This window comes from Carassius gibelio, chromosome B3 (genome assembly GCF_023724105.1).
Source record: "Carassius gibelio isolate Cgi1373 ecotype wild population from Czech Republic chromosome B3, carGib1.2-hapl.c, whole genome shotgun sequence".
In the NCBI taxonomy this organism is placed as follows: domain Eukaryota; kingdom Metazoa; phylum Chordata; class Actinopteri; order Cypriniformes; family Cyprinidae; genus Carassius; species Carassius gibelio.
In genome coordinates, this window is record NC_068398.1 from 46,917,289 (window position 1) to 46,930,839 (window position 13,551).

Genomic DNA, 13,551 nt, shown 5'->3' on the forward strand with positions numbered 1-13,551 from the left:
GCGCACAAAGGGAATGTGCATGCACAAGTAATTTTCAGATTCAATGGGGGAAATAAACATACACAAAACTTGTAAATAGTTAACAACATAGCCTAGATTAGGCCCAGACTCTGTTCCTGAGTATATAATGTAAATTTGTTAAAAACACTTTAAAAACACTCTAAAAATAAATTAAGTTTGTGAGAGGAAAGAAATATAAGTCATGTATAAGTTGCATTTTATTACATTCAGAAATAATAAAGGCCTTATAATGTTATAGGCTACCAACAGCATATTTTTAGTTCCCTTCACTTTACAACACATCCTTTAAATGTAAAAAAATTATCAGAACAAAACAGTAATAAAAAATATACAATTCTAATGGAAAAATATAATTGCAGTATATAATAATATAGGATTTGCTATAAACAAACAAACCCAAAAAATTAATAAATGATTTAAAGTGAAACATAAGGTAAGGTTTGGCTTATCTCTCTCATTCGGGACAAATCCAAAATTTACATATTCGTGATGTTGCCCATTTGAAGCTTAACTATTATTCATGAGGTAAAATAGGCTTTGTAGTTCACACATATTGATGAAAAAACAAAAACAAATATATATATATATATAGAGAGAGAGAGAGAGAGAGAGCAAAAATATGCCAAAGTGTACCGCTGCTAGCGCTGAATGGCAACGTGAATGACTGTTTTCAGTGCGTGAGGCACCAGCGTGATCAAACAGCTGAAACAGAAAATACTGAATTTTTGGTCACACAGTAAAAGGCATAATTCAAAAATGCAAAGTGTTAGTAGCGTGAAAAATCAAGAATAATAACAGAGTTAATAAGAAACTTTTCTAAATGCTAAATCCTTTACTTGGGGCATTTAAAAAACTGATTTTATTTTTAACAGTTTTATTTTTACTCTCATTTTATTACTTAATTGTAGTGCATTATTAAAACTTTGCAATGACCTAATCTCAGCCTCTCTGAGAAGGGATTTAGCACAACACTAACAATGCTGAGAGTATTAAAAATGAATTATTACTGTTTTTACAGACTTGCCATGTGTGTTCAGTTCTAAACACCTAGCCATTTTTGACCCACAAAAGAAGATGTTTGGAGAGGATAAAGAAGGCTATCGATGGACTTTGAATGACGAGGAGGACAAAGCGAGCCTTCTGAAATTGAAAGATCAGTTTCAGCCCTTTCAAAATATTGTCAGTCAAGTCAAAAGTAGTTCTTGGGAGAAGATCATCAGTGAGGAGAAATACTTCGAAGGAACGCTCTTCCGTTTTCCTCTGCGTAATGAGGCTTCTGAGATCTCAGATAACCTGTATGACTCAACAAAAGTTTCCCAGCTTTTTGACAATTTCATTGCTGATTCTGACATCAATCTTCTTTTCCTGAGAAATGTATCATCTATTACTTTGCTGCATATTGACACCAATGGCCTTTGCAACAACAGGCTCAAAGTTTTGGTGTCAAATCAATTTATCAATGACATTTCTCATATCACATGGGAATCATTTGAAAGAAAAACATGTTTTAAAACAGTATCACACTTTTCCCAGCAAACAGAAGAAAAAAGGTCCCAGTGGCTTGTGACAACTTGTCTTCTGAAACAGGGACATATACCAGAGATTGACTCTCTAGCTAATAAGCTGAGCTTCTGCCCTCAAGTTGAAACAGCTTTTCAATTAGATGAAGACAGATCACTTTGCAATGGGCGACTAAGTTGCTTTCTGCCACTTCCAAATAATGAATCAAACAAAACTGGGCTTCCCATTCACATCAATGCTTGCTTTGGCCTGACTGATAATCGGAGGTTCATCAAGTGGAAGGAGGAGGATCAGAAGAATGATGAGTCTGCAAAGTGGAATGAGCTACTCACAAAATATATTACTCCTCGTGTGTATATCATGATGATCCTCGATGCCATTCAGTTATCAGGAAACTCAGCCCTGCCTTCCCCCACTGTGTACAATCTTTGGCCTGACCTATCGATGATTATACATAAAGAGAGATGGCATGAAGTTGCAACAGATACTCTGAAAGGTCTATCTGAATACAAGATCTTTCACCTTGCTGATAATGAGAAAATCTGGGTGTCTGCCTCAGACGCAGTTTTTCCAGGAAAAAATATGCGAAGTGACACAATGTCTGCAGTATCAAGATTATTGATTGCTGAAGGAGAGAACCTGGTCTCAGTCCCAGAACATGTTTTGAAAGATGTTCAAGAAATCTTCCCAGAAAGTGATACCTTGACATGGGTGACTCCATCATTTGTTAGAGATGTCCTTCACAGAAGTGAGGCAGATAGTCTCAGTAAAGATGACAAATACTCTCTTCTTGAATTTACTCTCAGTGATGAAAAGTACACTGAGCTAGAAGGACTTAAGCTTCTGCCTCTCAGTGATGGAAGCTTCACTTCATTTGGCAGTGGAGAACAGAACACTGTTTTGATTGACAATGAGAAATTTCCCAGGTAAGATTTAACATAATCTCTTTCCTACTTCAGTACTTTAGTGTTTATACTGTGTTGTCAATGTAATAATAATCTGGTTTGTTTGTTTTGTTTTACATTTCATTATTTAGAACTTTGCTGCCATTTTGCAGAGAAAGGTTTTTACCCAACGATCTGAGCCATTTTTGCACCATGCACCTAAGGAAACTAGCAGCAAGGAGTAAGAACATTTTTCATATATTTTATTAGGATTTCTTATAAAAAATATAAAATTAATGTTTTGTGTGTGTGTGTGTGTGTGTGTGTGTTTCAGACATATATAAGATAATCAATCTGGATGTGCAACCTATTGTTGCACTCACAAAGCAGCACTTACCCATGGACTGGAGAGGGACTCAAGGTCATGTGACATGGAAACCATCAGAAGATGATCATCCACCAAAGAGCTGGCTTGCTGAATTCTGGAAGTTTCTTAGCAGTGATTGGATTGAGTTGAGCAGCTTTATTGACATGCCTTTAATACCTCTGGAGCCACTGCACAGTTCAGACGGTTCTATATTGTTAGCAAGGTTGCAGAGTAACACAACTTTGATCTTTCAGTGTAGCACAGGCTCCAACTTGTCAGAAAATGTTCAGAAAGTGTTACAAATTGTGGGATGTACAGTCATAAAAAGAGATGATTGTCTTAGACATCATGAGATTGAGAGTTATGTTCTTCCAGCTTCACCAAGAAATGTTCTACAAGTCTTTGTAAACTCAAACAGAGACCAGGTCATCAAAGACATTGGCTTTGCTTCATCATGTGATAGAGAGGAGTTGAAATTGTACCTCTCTTCTTTGGATACTCTCTCAATTGACGAACAGGACCTACTTTCCAAGTTGCCAATCTTCAGAATGATGTCTGGGGAATATGTTGCAGTTGAAAAAAAGCAAGCAGTTGTTTCAATCGCCAACCCAGCCATTCCAAATGATCTGCCAATTCCTGACACCATTGTACAGTGTGCAACTGAAGCTGATCGCAGACTTTTGACTCTTCTGAATATTGAACTCTTGGATGCAGCTAAAGTAGCAGTTTATTTAGTTGACTACATTAAGACGGGCTTCTACCAAAAAGGTGAGGAACAGACAGTAATGTCCTGGATACTGAATAATGGAAGCATTCTGTTCTCACAAAGTGAGCAGCTGCTCACAAAAACAAAAAGTCTTAATTTTATTGAGACAGCTCAGGGAGAACGCAAACAAACCTCGGATGTTTTTGATCCAAGAAACAAGACATTTCAGGACCTTTTCGAGGCAGATTTCTTTCCCCCATCTATTTACACAAAGACCCCGGAAATGCTTCAGAGCTTGCAATCTCTTGGCTTAAAGACAGAGCAAAAAGAAATATCAACCGCAAACATACTCCAAGTCATAATACATATTGAAAAGATTTGTGTAAACTCACCAGATAAGGCATTCAAAAAAGCACATACTCTTGTTCGAGCACTGAATGAGAATGATTTCCTTTCAAAATTCACCGAGATGCAGATAGAAGAACTGATGCAAAGGAGGTGGGTGCCCTGTGAAAACCCAGAGTTCTCGACTGGAAGCATTTTTGAAAATCTAAACCAAGGTTTCTATAAGCCTGCTGAAGTAAGAGATTCAATGTATTCTTCAATTGTTGGATATGTAATGCCACTTACCTCCGAGTTATCAAGACCCGTCTGCAACTGTCTTGGATTTTATGAGCCCCCTCCTGCTGAAAAAGTCTTGGAGAATCTCTCAGCACTGAGATCAATGGTCAACGCAAAATCAGATGTTCAGTTTAAAACCAAGCTGCACAGCATCTACCAATTTATGCAGGACAATATAAAAACATTCAAAGATTTAATGGGCACAACATCCATCCCCTTTATTTGGAATGAAAGTGAGTTTGTCTCTCCAGGGGATATAGTTTTAGCCTATCCCACTGAATTGGAACTAAGCCCTTACATCAAGAAAGTGCCTGAAGAGTTTTTGCAATATGAAGATTTGTTTACAACATTTGGTGTGAAGAAAACACTGACTGATGAGAAAATTGAAGGCATACTTCATGACATAAAACAAAGAATTGACTGCAGGTGTCCTCCTCTTGGAGACACAAACGAACTCAAAGTGTCAATTGCCATTCTTGACTGGATGCGAAAAAATGATACGATTTTAAAAGACAGTACACCTGTACCTGTCATGGCACAAAACAAAAACTTTACTATGCAGTCTTTGTCCAAAACAGTCTTCTGTGACGTCAGTGCTGAAATACTAGATGACTGGAAACAAGACAACAAGGAATTATTCATCATTCATGAAGAAGTACTACAGATCACTGCAAGATGGTTTAGAGTCCCATTCTTAAGTACTCACATCGTAAAACCACAGTTCATTCAAGCAGAGCAAGAGTTGTTTGGTTTAGAACAATGTGGGCAATCTGAACCAATCACTCAAAGAATTAGGAACATTCTTAAGGAGTATGATGAAGAGAGTGACATTTTCAAAGAACTCCTACAAAATGCTGAAGATGCTGGGGCCAACACATGTAAATTCCTACTTGACTTCCGAAAACATAGAGAACCCCCTGAAACCCTCTTTGATGATGGAATGGCCCTCTGCAGTGGACCATGTCTGTGGATATTCAACAACGAGCTTTTTTCACAAGATGACTGGAGAAACATTGTCAAAGTGGGATCAGCATCAAAGCAAAAAGCTGACAAGATTGGAAAGTTTGGGTTAGGATTTAATTCTGTTTACCGTATAAGTGATATTCCCTCAATTCTGAGTGGGGAAAGCCTTCTTATACTTGATCCAAATGTCACCCATTTAAAAAAGCACATACACAGCAAAACAAACCCAGGAATTAAACTTGACCCATTCAGGCTGTACACATATTTTCCAGGACAGACTAAATCTTATGAAGGCATTTTTGATTGTGATTTTTCAGTGCAAAACAGCAAGAAAACTTACAACGGCACCTTGATAAAATTACCATTTCGCACTCTGGAGGAGGCAAATGAGTCAGAGATCAGTTCAAAGGTATGTGATGAAGAATGTATTAGGAGTTTTACAAATACTTTGATCAATAACTCCGAAACTCACCTTCTTTTTCTGAAGAGAATTACATTTATGTCTCTTCAAATTGTCCCTGAAAAGGCATCAACTCCTCCTCAGGCTGATCAGATTCAGACTTCTTTTAAAATATCCAGAGAAGTCATGACTTCATTTGCTGTATCGAATTACATACCTTTCCAAGAGATCAAGAGTACATTCAGAAATAGTGATATCACAAGTCACAACATTACTGATGTCAACAGTGCACAAATCATTAAAATAGTTCAGGAGCACTCGGAGAGATCCCTCACCCAGTACTGGTTTTTGTACTCATGTTTTGGGATGCAAAAGTCGTTGCAAATGTTCCAGGGAAGAAATGAACAAGAACATGTGTTTTCATTTCCAATTGGAGGTATAGCTGTACCTTTGCACAGAGATGCAAAAACTAAAGCATGGACCCCTTACGAAAGCCTCATTGGCCAGGCTTTTTGTTTTCTTCCTCTCTCAATTGAGACAGGTCTTCCAGTCCATGTAAATGGGACTTTTGCAGTCGCATCAAATAGGAAAAGCCTATGGGAAACAGGAGAGAAGTCTGAGTGGAACAAAGCTTTGCTTAAAGATGCCATATCCTCTGCTTACATTACTACGCTGCTTGAGCTGAAGAAAATGGGCCAGAATGGACATATCCAGAATTACTCCTATTATACATTCTGGCCTAACAGAGAGAAAGTAAGCAAAGTGTTTTTACCCCTGGTTGAGTCTTTCTACTCAGCAGTTGTGGAGAATGGCAGTGGTAAATCTCTGGATCTTTTTTGCAAAGGAAATGATTGGTGTTCTATAGACAAGGTTAGATTTCTGAATCCAAACATTGAGGACAACCTTGGAGATATTGCCATGGAAGTGTTCCTGAAATTAGGAGCTTCTTATTCCTGTGTTGTTTCTCTCCCATCATGGGTTAGACAGAGTTTCATTGATTGTGGCTTCAAGACAGTGATCGAACAGAGAACAATCAACTGGCCTGAATTTTACTGCATCATTTTTAAGAACTTGAGTGCTGTGGACATACAAAACAGAAATCGTCTTGTTCTGAATGCAATTGACTTGAATGATCCTGAGGTTGATGACCTATTGAAAAGTTACCCTTGCATTCCAACACAGAGTTGTAAGAAGCTTCAATTTATCAAGCAACTTGTGAATCCTTCTGGCAAAGTGGCTTGTTTGTATGAACTTGAGGAAGGACGCTTTCTTGAAGGAACTGCAAATGACTTCCTCTCGCCAAAAAGGTTTCAACGACTTTCAGATTTGGGAATGCTGAGTGATAGCCTCCCTTTAGAGGACATCATAGAAAGAGCTGTGAAGATATCTATTATTTGGGAACAGGATATTTCTAAATGTTTTAAATGTCTTCAGTGTCTCATGGAGTTGATAAAAGACTCCACAGAAGATGTGAATTCTCTGCTCTGGGACACACTGTCTCAAAAACCATTCCTTCCTGCCTTAGCTCCTTTAGTTCAGCAAAACAAGAACACCACCGTTCTTAAAAAACCCTGTGAAGTTTACAGTGACCGTTGTCACAATTTAGTAAGCATGACAGAATTCACACTGGATCATTCAAACCTTCAAATACACAGTCATAACCCAGCTCTCAAAAAATTAAGAGTACTGACAAACCCACCAATTGAGAAGGTGCTTCAGCAGCTGCTAGAAGCACACAAACACTGCGATGCATTTGAGGAGACTGTTCTCCTCAACATTGCTCTGTCTTGCTATGAATATCTCAATGATTACTTGCTGGAACAGAAAGATCCAAATCCAATTATTGGCCATGCAAAATCATTTCCATTCATTTTCATTGAGAATCATTTTGTAAATGTGAAGGTAGTGGCCAGAAGTGAGGAATGTGAAAATAAACCATATCTCATATCTCTTCCAGTCATCTTCTCTAAATTTGAGAGCTTATGGGACTGCCTTGGTGTCAGTAAACAATTCACAAAAGAGCAATTTTTTGCTGCACTTGAGGAAATGAAGGCTTTATATGGATCTCGCCCTCTTTCTGCATCAGACCTCCAAAAGTGTGTTTCAATACTCATGAATGGGCTGTATAAAATCGAAGATGAAATGATCACAGACTGCCTCATACCAGATGAGAAAGGCGTGTTGACATATTCTAAAGAGCTGAGATTTAATGACAGCCCATGGGTGCCTGTCCCGGATGGTGTCAAATTGTCCCATGATTTGATACCTCGATGCGTGGCCTGTCATTTTGGTGTAGTGACAACAAGATATGATCATCTGATTAAGCATTTAGACTCCCTTCATGCCGAAGAGTTTGGACATGCTGAGAAACTAACTGTCCAAATAAAAAATATAATAGGTGCATATCCATCAAAAAAGGATATACTGAAAGAACTCATTCAAAATGCTGATGATGCCGAGGCAAACGAAATTCACTTTGTTTGGGACAAAAGACACCATAAAACAGAAAAAATATTTGGAGAGGAATGGGAACTGCTTCAAGGCCCAGCACTTTGTGTGTACAACAACAGTACATTTTCTGATGCTTACCTGCAGGGTATTCAACAACTGGGAGAAGGAGGAAAACATGGCACTCTAGGGAAAACTGGCAAATATGGACTTGGTTTCAACGCTGTGTATCATCTCACAGATTGTCCCTCTATCCTGACCGGTGACGAATGGCTCTGCATTTCTGATCCAAATCTAAAATATGTGAACAGTTTAACACAACGGTCACCAGGCTGCAAGTTGTCAATTAACGATAATTCTAAAAAGCTTTTAGAGGATGTTTATCATACCTTTCTTCCAGAAATGTTTGAACTCAGTTCTGGAACCATGTTCAGGTTCCCTCTCAGGACAGAGAAAATGGCAGAAATATCTGAAATATCTAGACATCCAGTCACAGATCATGATATGGAGGAACTTCACTGTGCCTTGACTGAAGATCCTGAAGGACTTATGCTCTTCTTGAAACATATCACAAAAATACAGTTTTCAGAGATCAGTGAAGATGGAAAAGAACCAAAATGTTATTTGGTTATTGAAAAGAAATACACAGAGATGAGCACTGTAAGCAAGGAAACGTTTAACAGACATGTTCGAGAATCCCTCATGTCAAGAACAGCAGATCCCTGCAAAACCATCTATGGCGTGCAAATCTCATCTGCAAATAAACAAAGTCAGTGGGTTATTGCAGAATGCTATGGCTTTTTGAAAACAAACTATGAGCAAAAAAACAACCAAGATAAAGTTCCTCATGCTGCTCTGGCTGCATGTGAGAGCAGCTCATTTTCTGACACATTTACTGGTAGGACATTTTGTTCTTTGCCTTTACCTGGACAAACTGGTTTACCAGTCCATGTGAATGCAAATTTTGAAGTAGATTCTTCTAGAAGGGACTTATGGAAAGAGGATGGTGATAGTCTGAAGACTGATTGGAACCAATCACTGAAAGTAAACATAATTTCACCACTCTATGCTGAACTCCTGTTACATCTGTGTTCACGCATGAAGAAAGAGACACCTACTCCTCTTGCATTCCTCAAGACACAGCTTGAGTCTTCTTGCCTTAAATACTTCCCATGCATTTCCCCAAAAGTAGACAATGTCTGGCATGAAATGATTAATGAAGTCTATAGATCAATCAACCAATGCCAACTTCCAGTCATACCTACTGTACATGCTGTTTCAGAACAAACATACACAGTTACTTGGTGCTGTGCATCTAAACCACATTCAGAAAAATGTCCATATTTTACAAATGAGGACCATGATGACATTTTCCAAATTTTAGATGACACTGGGATGAAATTAGTTCCAACATTTGGTGAAATGCAGAAAATAAAAGACGGCTTCAAATCGGCTGGTGTGGATATAGCAGAAATCACTGCTTCGACAGTAATTAATTTCTTGAAGCAAAGACCACTGAATGATCCTTCCCACACAACTAGTGGTTTGCCTTTGCCCATTAATCAGACATGTATCAAAGATAAAACAAGATGTTTAAAACTTTTGAGCTTCTGCTTGACGGATGCCAATGAGAAAAATGTTCATGACCTCAATGGGCTTCCTCTTCTCCTCACACAAGATCAGATGTTAAGAGTGTTTGACTCCAAATCCCCAAAGCTTATAACAAGATTTAACCATCTTTTCCAAGGACATCAGGAAATGTTTGCAGATATGGATGTGAACAAAAATCATGTTCAAATTCTGCACAAAGGAAACTTTATTAAGGACTTAACAGTTGACATAGCAGCAACATATCTGAAACCAGAACTTGAAGAACTGCTCAGACAGTCATCACCTGATCAAAGATGCCAGCTCTACAAAGCAGAGACAGAGACTATCAAATGGCTGAAAGAATTATGGAGCTTCTTTTATGATCAAGAGAAAAGCTACAAAAATGAAAATGTCTTCAGTAAGATAAAAAAGCACTTTGACGACAGTTATATCTTACCAGTAATTTCCCCCTGTCAAAATGACACATGTTTCTTACAAACAATGAGGAATATATCCAAAGTGATACAGTTTAATGAAAACGGAAAGCTAGTGTTCATTCTCATAAAACTGGGGTTCATGAAATTAGACCCCAGCTTTTTCAGTAATTTAAGTCTTGGGTTCTGTGAAAAGAATTTGTATCCAGAGCTCATGCAAACAGGAGACAGCAGTGCTGTTTTGGAGCAGGTTCGTCATGTACCTTGTGAACTGTTTGAGGATCTATCTGAAGATGAATGTGTAGAACTTCAGGACTTCTTACAGCACGCGATCACAGATTCCAATAAAGATAATAATCGTGTGTTGATGCTTAAGTCCTTGCCTCTGTTTGAGTCAATATCTGGAAAACGGGAAAGAATTGATGAAGACAGAAAAGTATTTGTTCTGAACTCTGAACATCACATTACTTTTCCAAACTTGTACCAGGTTGATGAATGTGACATTATTTTCCTCAAGCCCACCCCGGTGAACTTAAAATTGGCAGGCTGCATAAATATTCCGATTTTAAAGGATTTGCAGTTCTGTGAACAGTTTATTCTTCCTTCTGTGCATATGATGGAAGAGGCCAAGGTTTTTGATTTCTTGCGGTTGTTAATGAAACTTGGACCAGTGGATCACAGGATTGTCTCTGCATTGAGGGAGGTCAGATTTATTCGAGACATCCATGACTCTCTTCAGGTGGCTTCATACTTCTTTGATAACAGTGAATACCTTTACAGTATAATGCTTCCAAAAGAGAGATTTATACCAAAAACATTTTGGGAAAATTTCAAAAGTGAAAATGATAAAGCACGTAGTCTCTTAAAGGAACTTGGATTGAAACATGAAGTGTCTGATGATGAACTCATTCAGTTTGCCGAACAAATTGAGTCCGAAACTAAAGACAGCACTCCTCTAGACCTTCTTAAGAAAAAATCAGAAACTTTGTTCAAGGAAATTTTGGAAAAGATTAATAACAAAGAGTCTGGTTTACTGAAAAGAGTTGCTAACATTAAATTCATCTTCCCAGTGCAAATTCAGCAAGAACTTTGTTATTATCACAAGGCCTTTGCCCAGAATAAAGAGCTTGTAGCAATCAATGGATCACTTATTGACAGAGTCATTGATCACCATTATCTGATATGGACATCTATGCCAATCCTGCCCTCAGAATTCCTCCTTCCACAACACATGATGAAGAAAATGATGGATGCCGGAGCCTTGGACACTCCACCCCTTGCACAAATAGTTGCTAATATGAAAAACATTTGTAAATTTCAGTGCCACACAGACGAATTGCTGGAAACAAGAATCAAAGTATTTAGCAAATCATATGCATTCCTGCAGTCAATAGAGCCAAAAGAGTTTGATGCCTCTCAATTCTCAGACCTCCCCATCATCCTTGTGGAAAATGGCAGAACACTTGTTAAAGCTTGTCAGGCAGTATTTTTGCTGTCTGATGCTCCTGAGCTTAGGCCTTATTTGTACAGCATTCCCCCAGATTTGGCTATATTTCATGTTTTCTTCAAGAGGATTGGTGTAGAGGAAAGGCCTACCATTGATCAGTATAGAACTGTTCTTCAAGAAATCTATTCTGAAAGTTCTGACAAAGACAGACTTCAAGCAAATCAGCAGCAAACTGTGAAACGTGTTGTGCAACAGCTATTTTACCTGCTGAAAGAGGAACAGAAAAAAACTTTTTTTCAAAACAACCTACTTTATCTTCCTTCAACAGATGGGAAAATCTATGAATCCAGCACTTTGTTTTTCAATGATACAGTCTTTCAATCTGCAAGACTCAAAGGTTCTTTGGAAACCAAGCTGAAATTGCTAGAAAATTTAGACAGCTGTTATCTTGGAAATGATCACTATGAACATCAAACTTTGCTCCAATTCCTTCCCAAGCAAGTTCGCCCCCAATTTCTCTCGAATGTAATTTCTGAAAACTTGGTGGGAACAAGTGTCCAGTATTGTGATTATGAATGTAAATTTAGTGGCTGGTTTGAAAAGCACTTGTCTTCTGCTGCATTTCATCATGGACTAATCTGTCTCATCAGAGAAGAGAGCAAAGGCCTGGTTTCACATTCTGAAGCTGCAAGACAGTGTGAAGAAATCTTTGCTAAGATTCATATTATCTGTTGCAGAACTTTTCAAACTGAGCTTCTGCTAGACCTTGAGCCACTTGAGGGTAGTAAGGCTGAAAAAGATGTTTATGTTAAAAAACAGCCAGATGGATGCAGTTTCTACTTGAAACACAATGACAGGACAGTGATCAAAGTAATAAGTAAAGTCAATATGTGTCTCATTAAAGAAATCAATGTTCTTCTAAAGAACTGTCTGACCACTTCAAGCCTTCCAGTTCTTGGACAACTTTTGCTGTGTGATAACATGGAGGATGTTGAGGAAACTTTGTCAAGTCATGGCATTCATAATTTTCCTGCCAGAACAACTGTGTCAAAAGGGTCCACTTGCACAGAAAATGCAGACATCAGTAAATCCACTCCTTCACCTAAAGCAGTCTTTCCTGAGACAATGGAAGAGATCAAAAGAGAAATTGACAAAAGCTTAAATGAAATTTGGAGCCTGTCAAGTGAGGACAAACAAAAAGCCCTGAAACGTCTCTACCTCCGATGGCATCCGGACAAGAACCCAGGCAATGAAGAACTTGCCAGTGAGGCATATAAATACCTGCAAAACAAAATTGAGGAACTAGAAAAAGGGAAAACTGCACATAGCCCTTCCTCGAACTGGAAACACTTTCAAAATGTCAATGATGCGTGGAACACTGAGGCACCAAACCATAGAATGGAACGTGAGAGTTTCTGTCAGAATTATTCTACAAGAGACTATGACTTTGGGTCATACCACAAAGATACTCCGAGGCCAAACAAAGAGGAGGCAAAACGATGGTTTGAACAGGCTCAATGTGATATCAAAGCAGCTGACAATGACACTGGAGGCAATAGCTCAGAGTGGTGTCTGTTTAAAGTGCATCAGGCTGTGGAAAAAGCCCTGATAGCAGCAATGTACAAGAAAAGTGGAGAGCATCCCAACAGCTGCTCAATAACAAGTCTTGCTCTACAGGTGTCCCATTTCAGCTCATCGTTTGCTTCTTTACCGAACACTTTGAAGCAACTGACTGAACTTGGTGTTGATGGTGAAAAAACTCAATATCCAAACTATCACGATTTTCCTCAAATTCCAAACAAGCAATTTGATGTTAATAATGCCAGAAGGGCATTGGACATTGCAACAAATCTTTTAGAAAAAATAAAAGAATACATCTCTTGAAATATCTTGAAACTACTGACTAATCTTCCATATGTTGTCGGATTATGTCCAACCAGCAATGTTCAATCTTCTTTCCAATCCCTACACATAAGATATCTGGATAAAATAAGAATAAAATAATGGTAGTAATGAGTCCTTACAGCGAAGACTTGACATGGTCATCGAAAAGAAGAATAAGATAGAGCAATGAATCAGAAGATGAAAGAGACCAGGAGAAAGGGGAACTCATCTCTGCAGCTAAAGATCTGATTCAGTTACTTAGTCA

General features: G+C 38.4%; 1 protein-coding gene across 1 annotated transcript in view; it reads left to right on the forward strand.

Annotated features, from left to right (window-relative positions):
- The window catches only part of LOC127952326 (sacsin-like), a 49,422-nt gene extending 36,088 nt beyond the window's left edge, over positions 1–13,334 (forward strand). The window contains exons 5-7 of the mRNA XM_052550727.1: positions 1,040–2,468; positions 2,579–2,667; positions 2,761–13,334. Of these exons, the coding sequence (XP_052406687.1) occupies positions 1,040–2,468; positions 2,579–2,667; positions 2,761–13,286 (12,044 nt within the window). The 3' untranslated portion in view covers positions 13,287–13,334. The remainder of the gene's footprint in view (positions 1–1,039; positions 2,469–2,578; positions 2,668–2,760) is intronic.
- Positions 13,335–13,551: the final 217 nt, after the last annotated feature.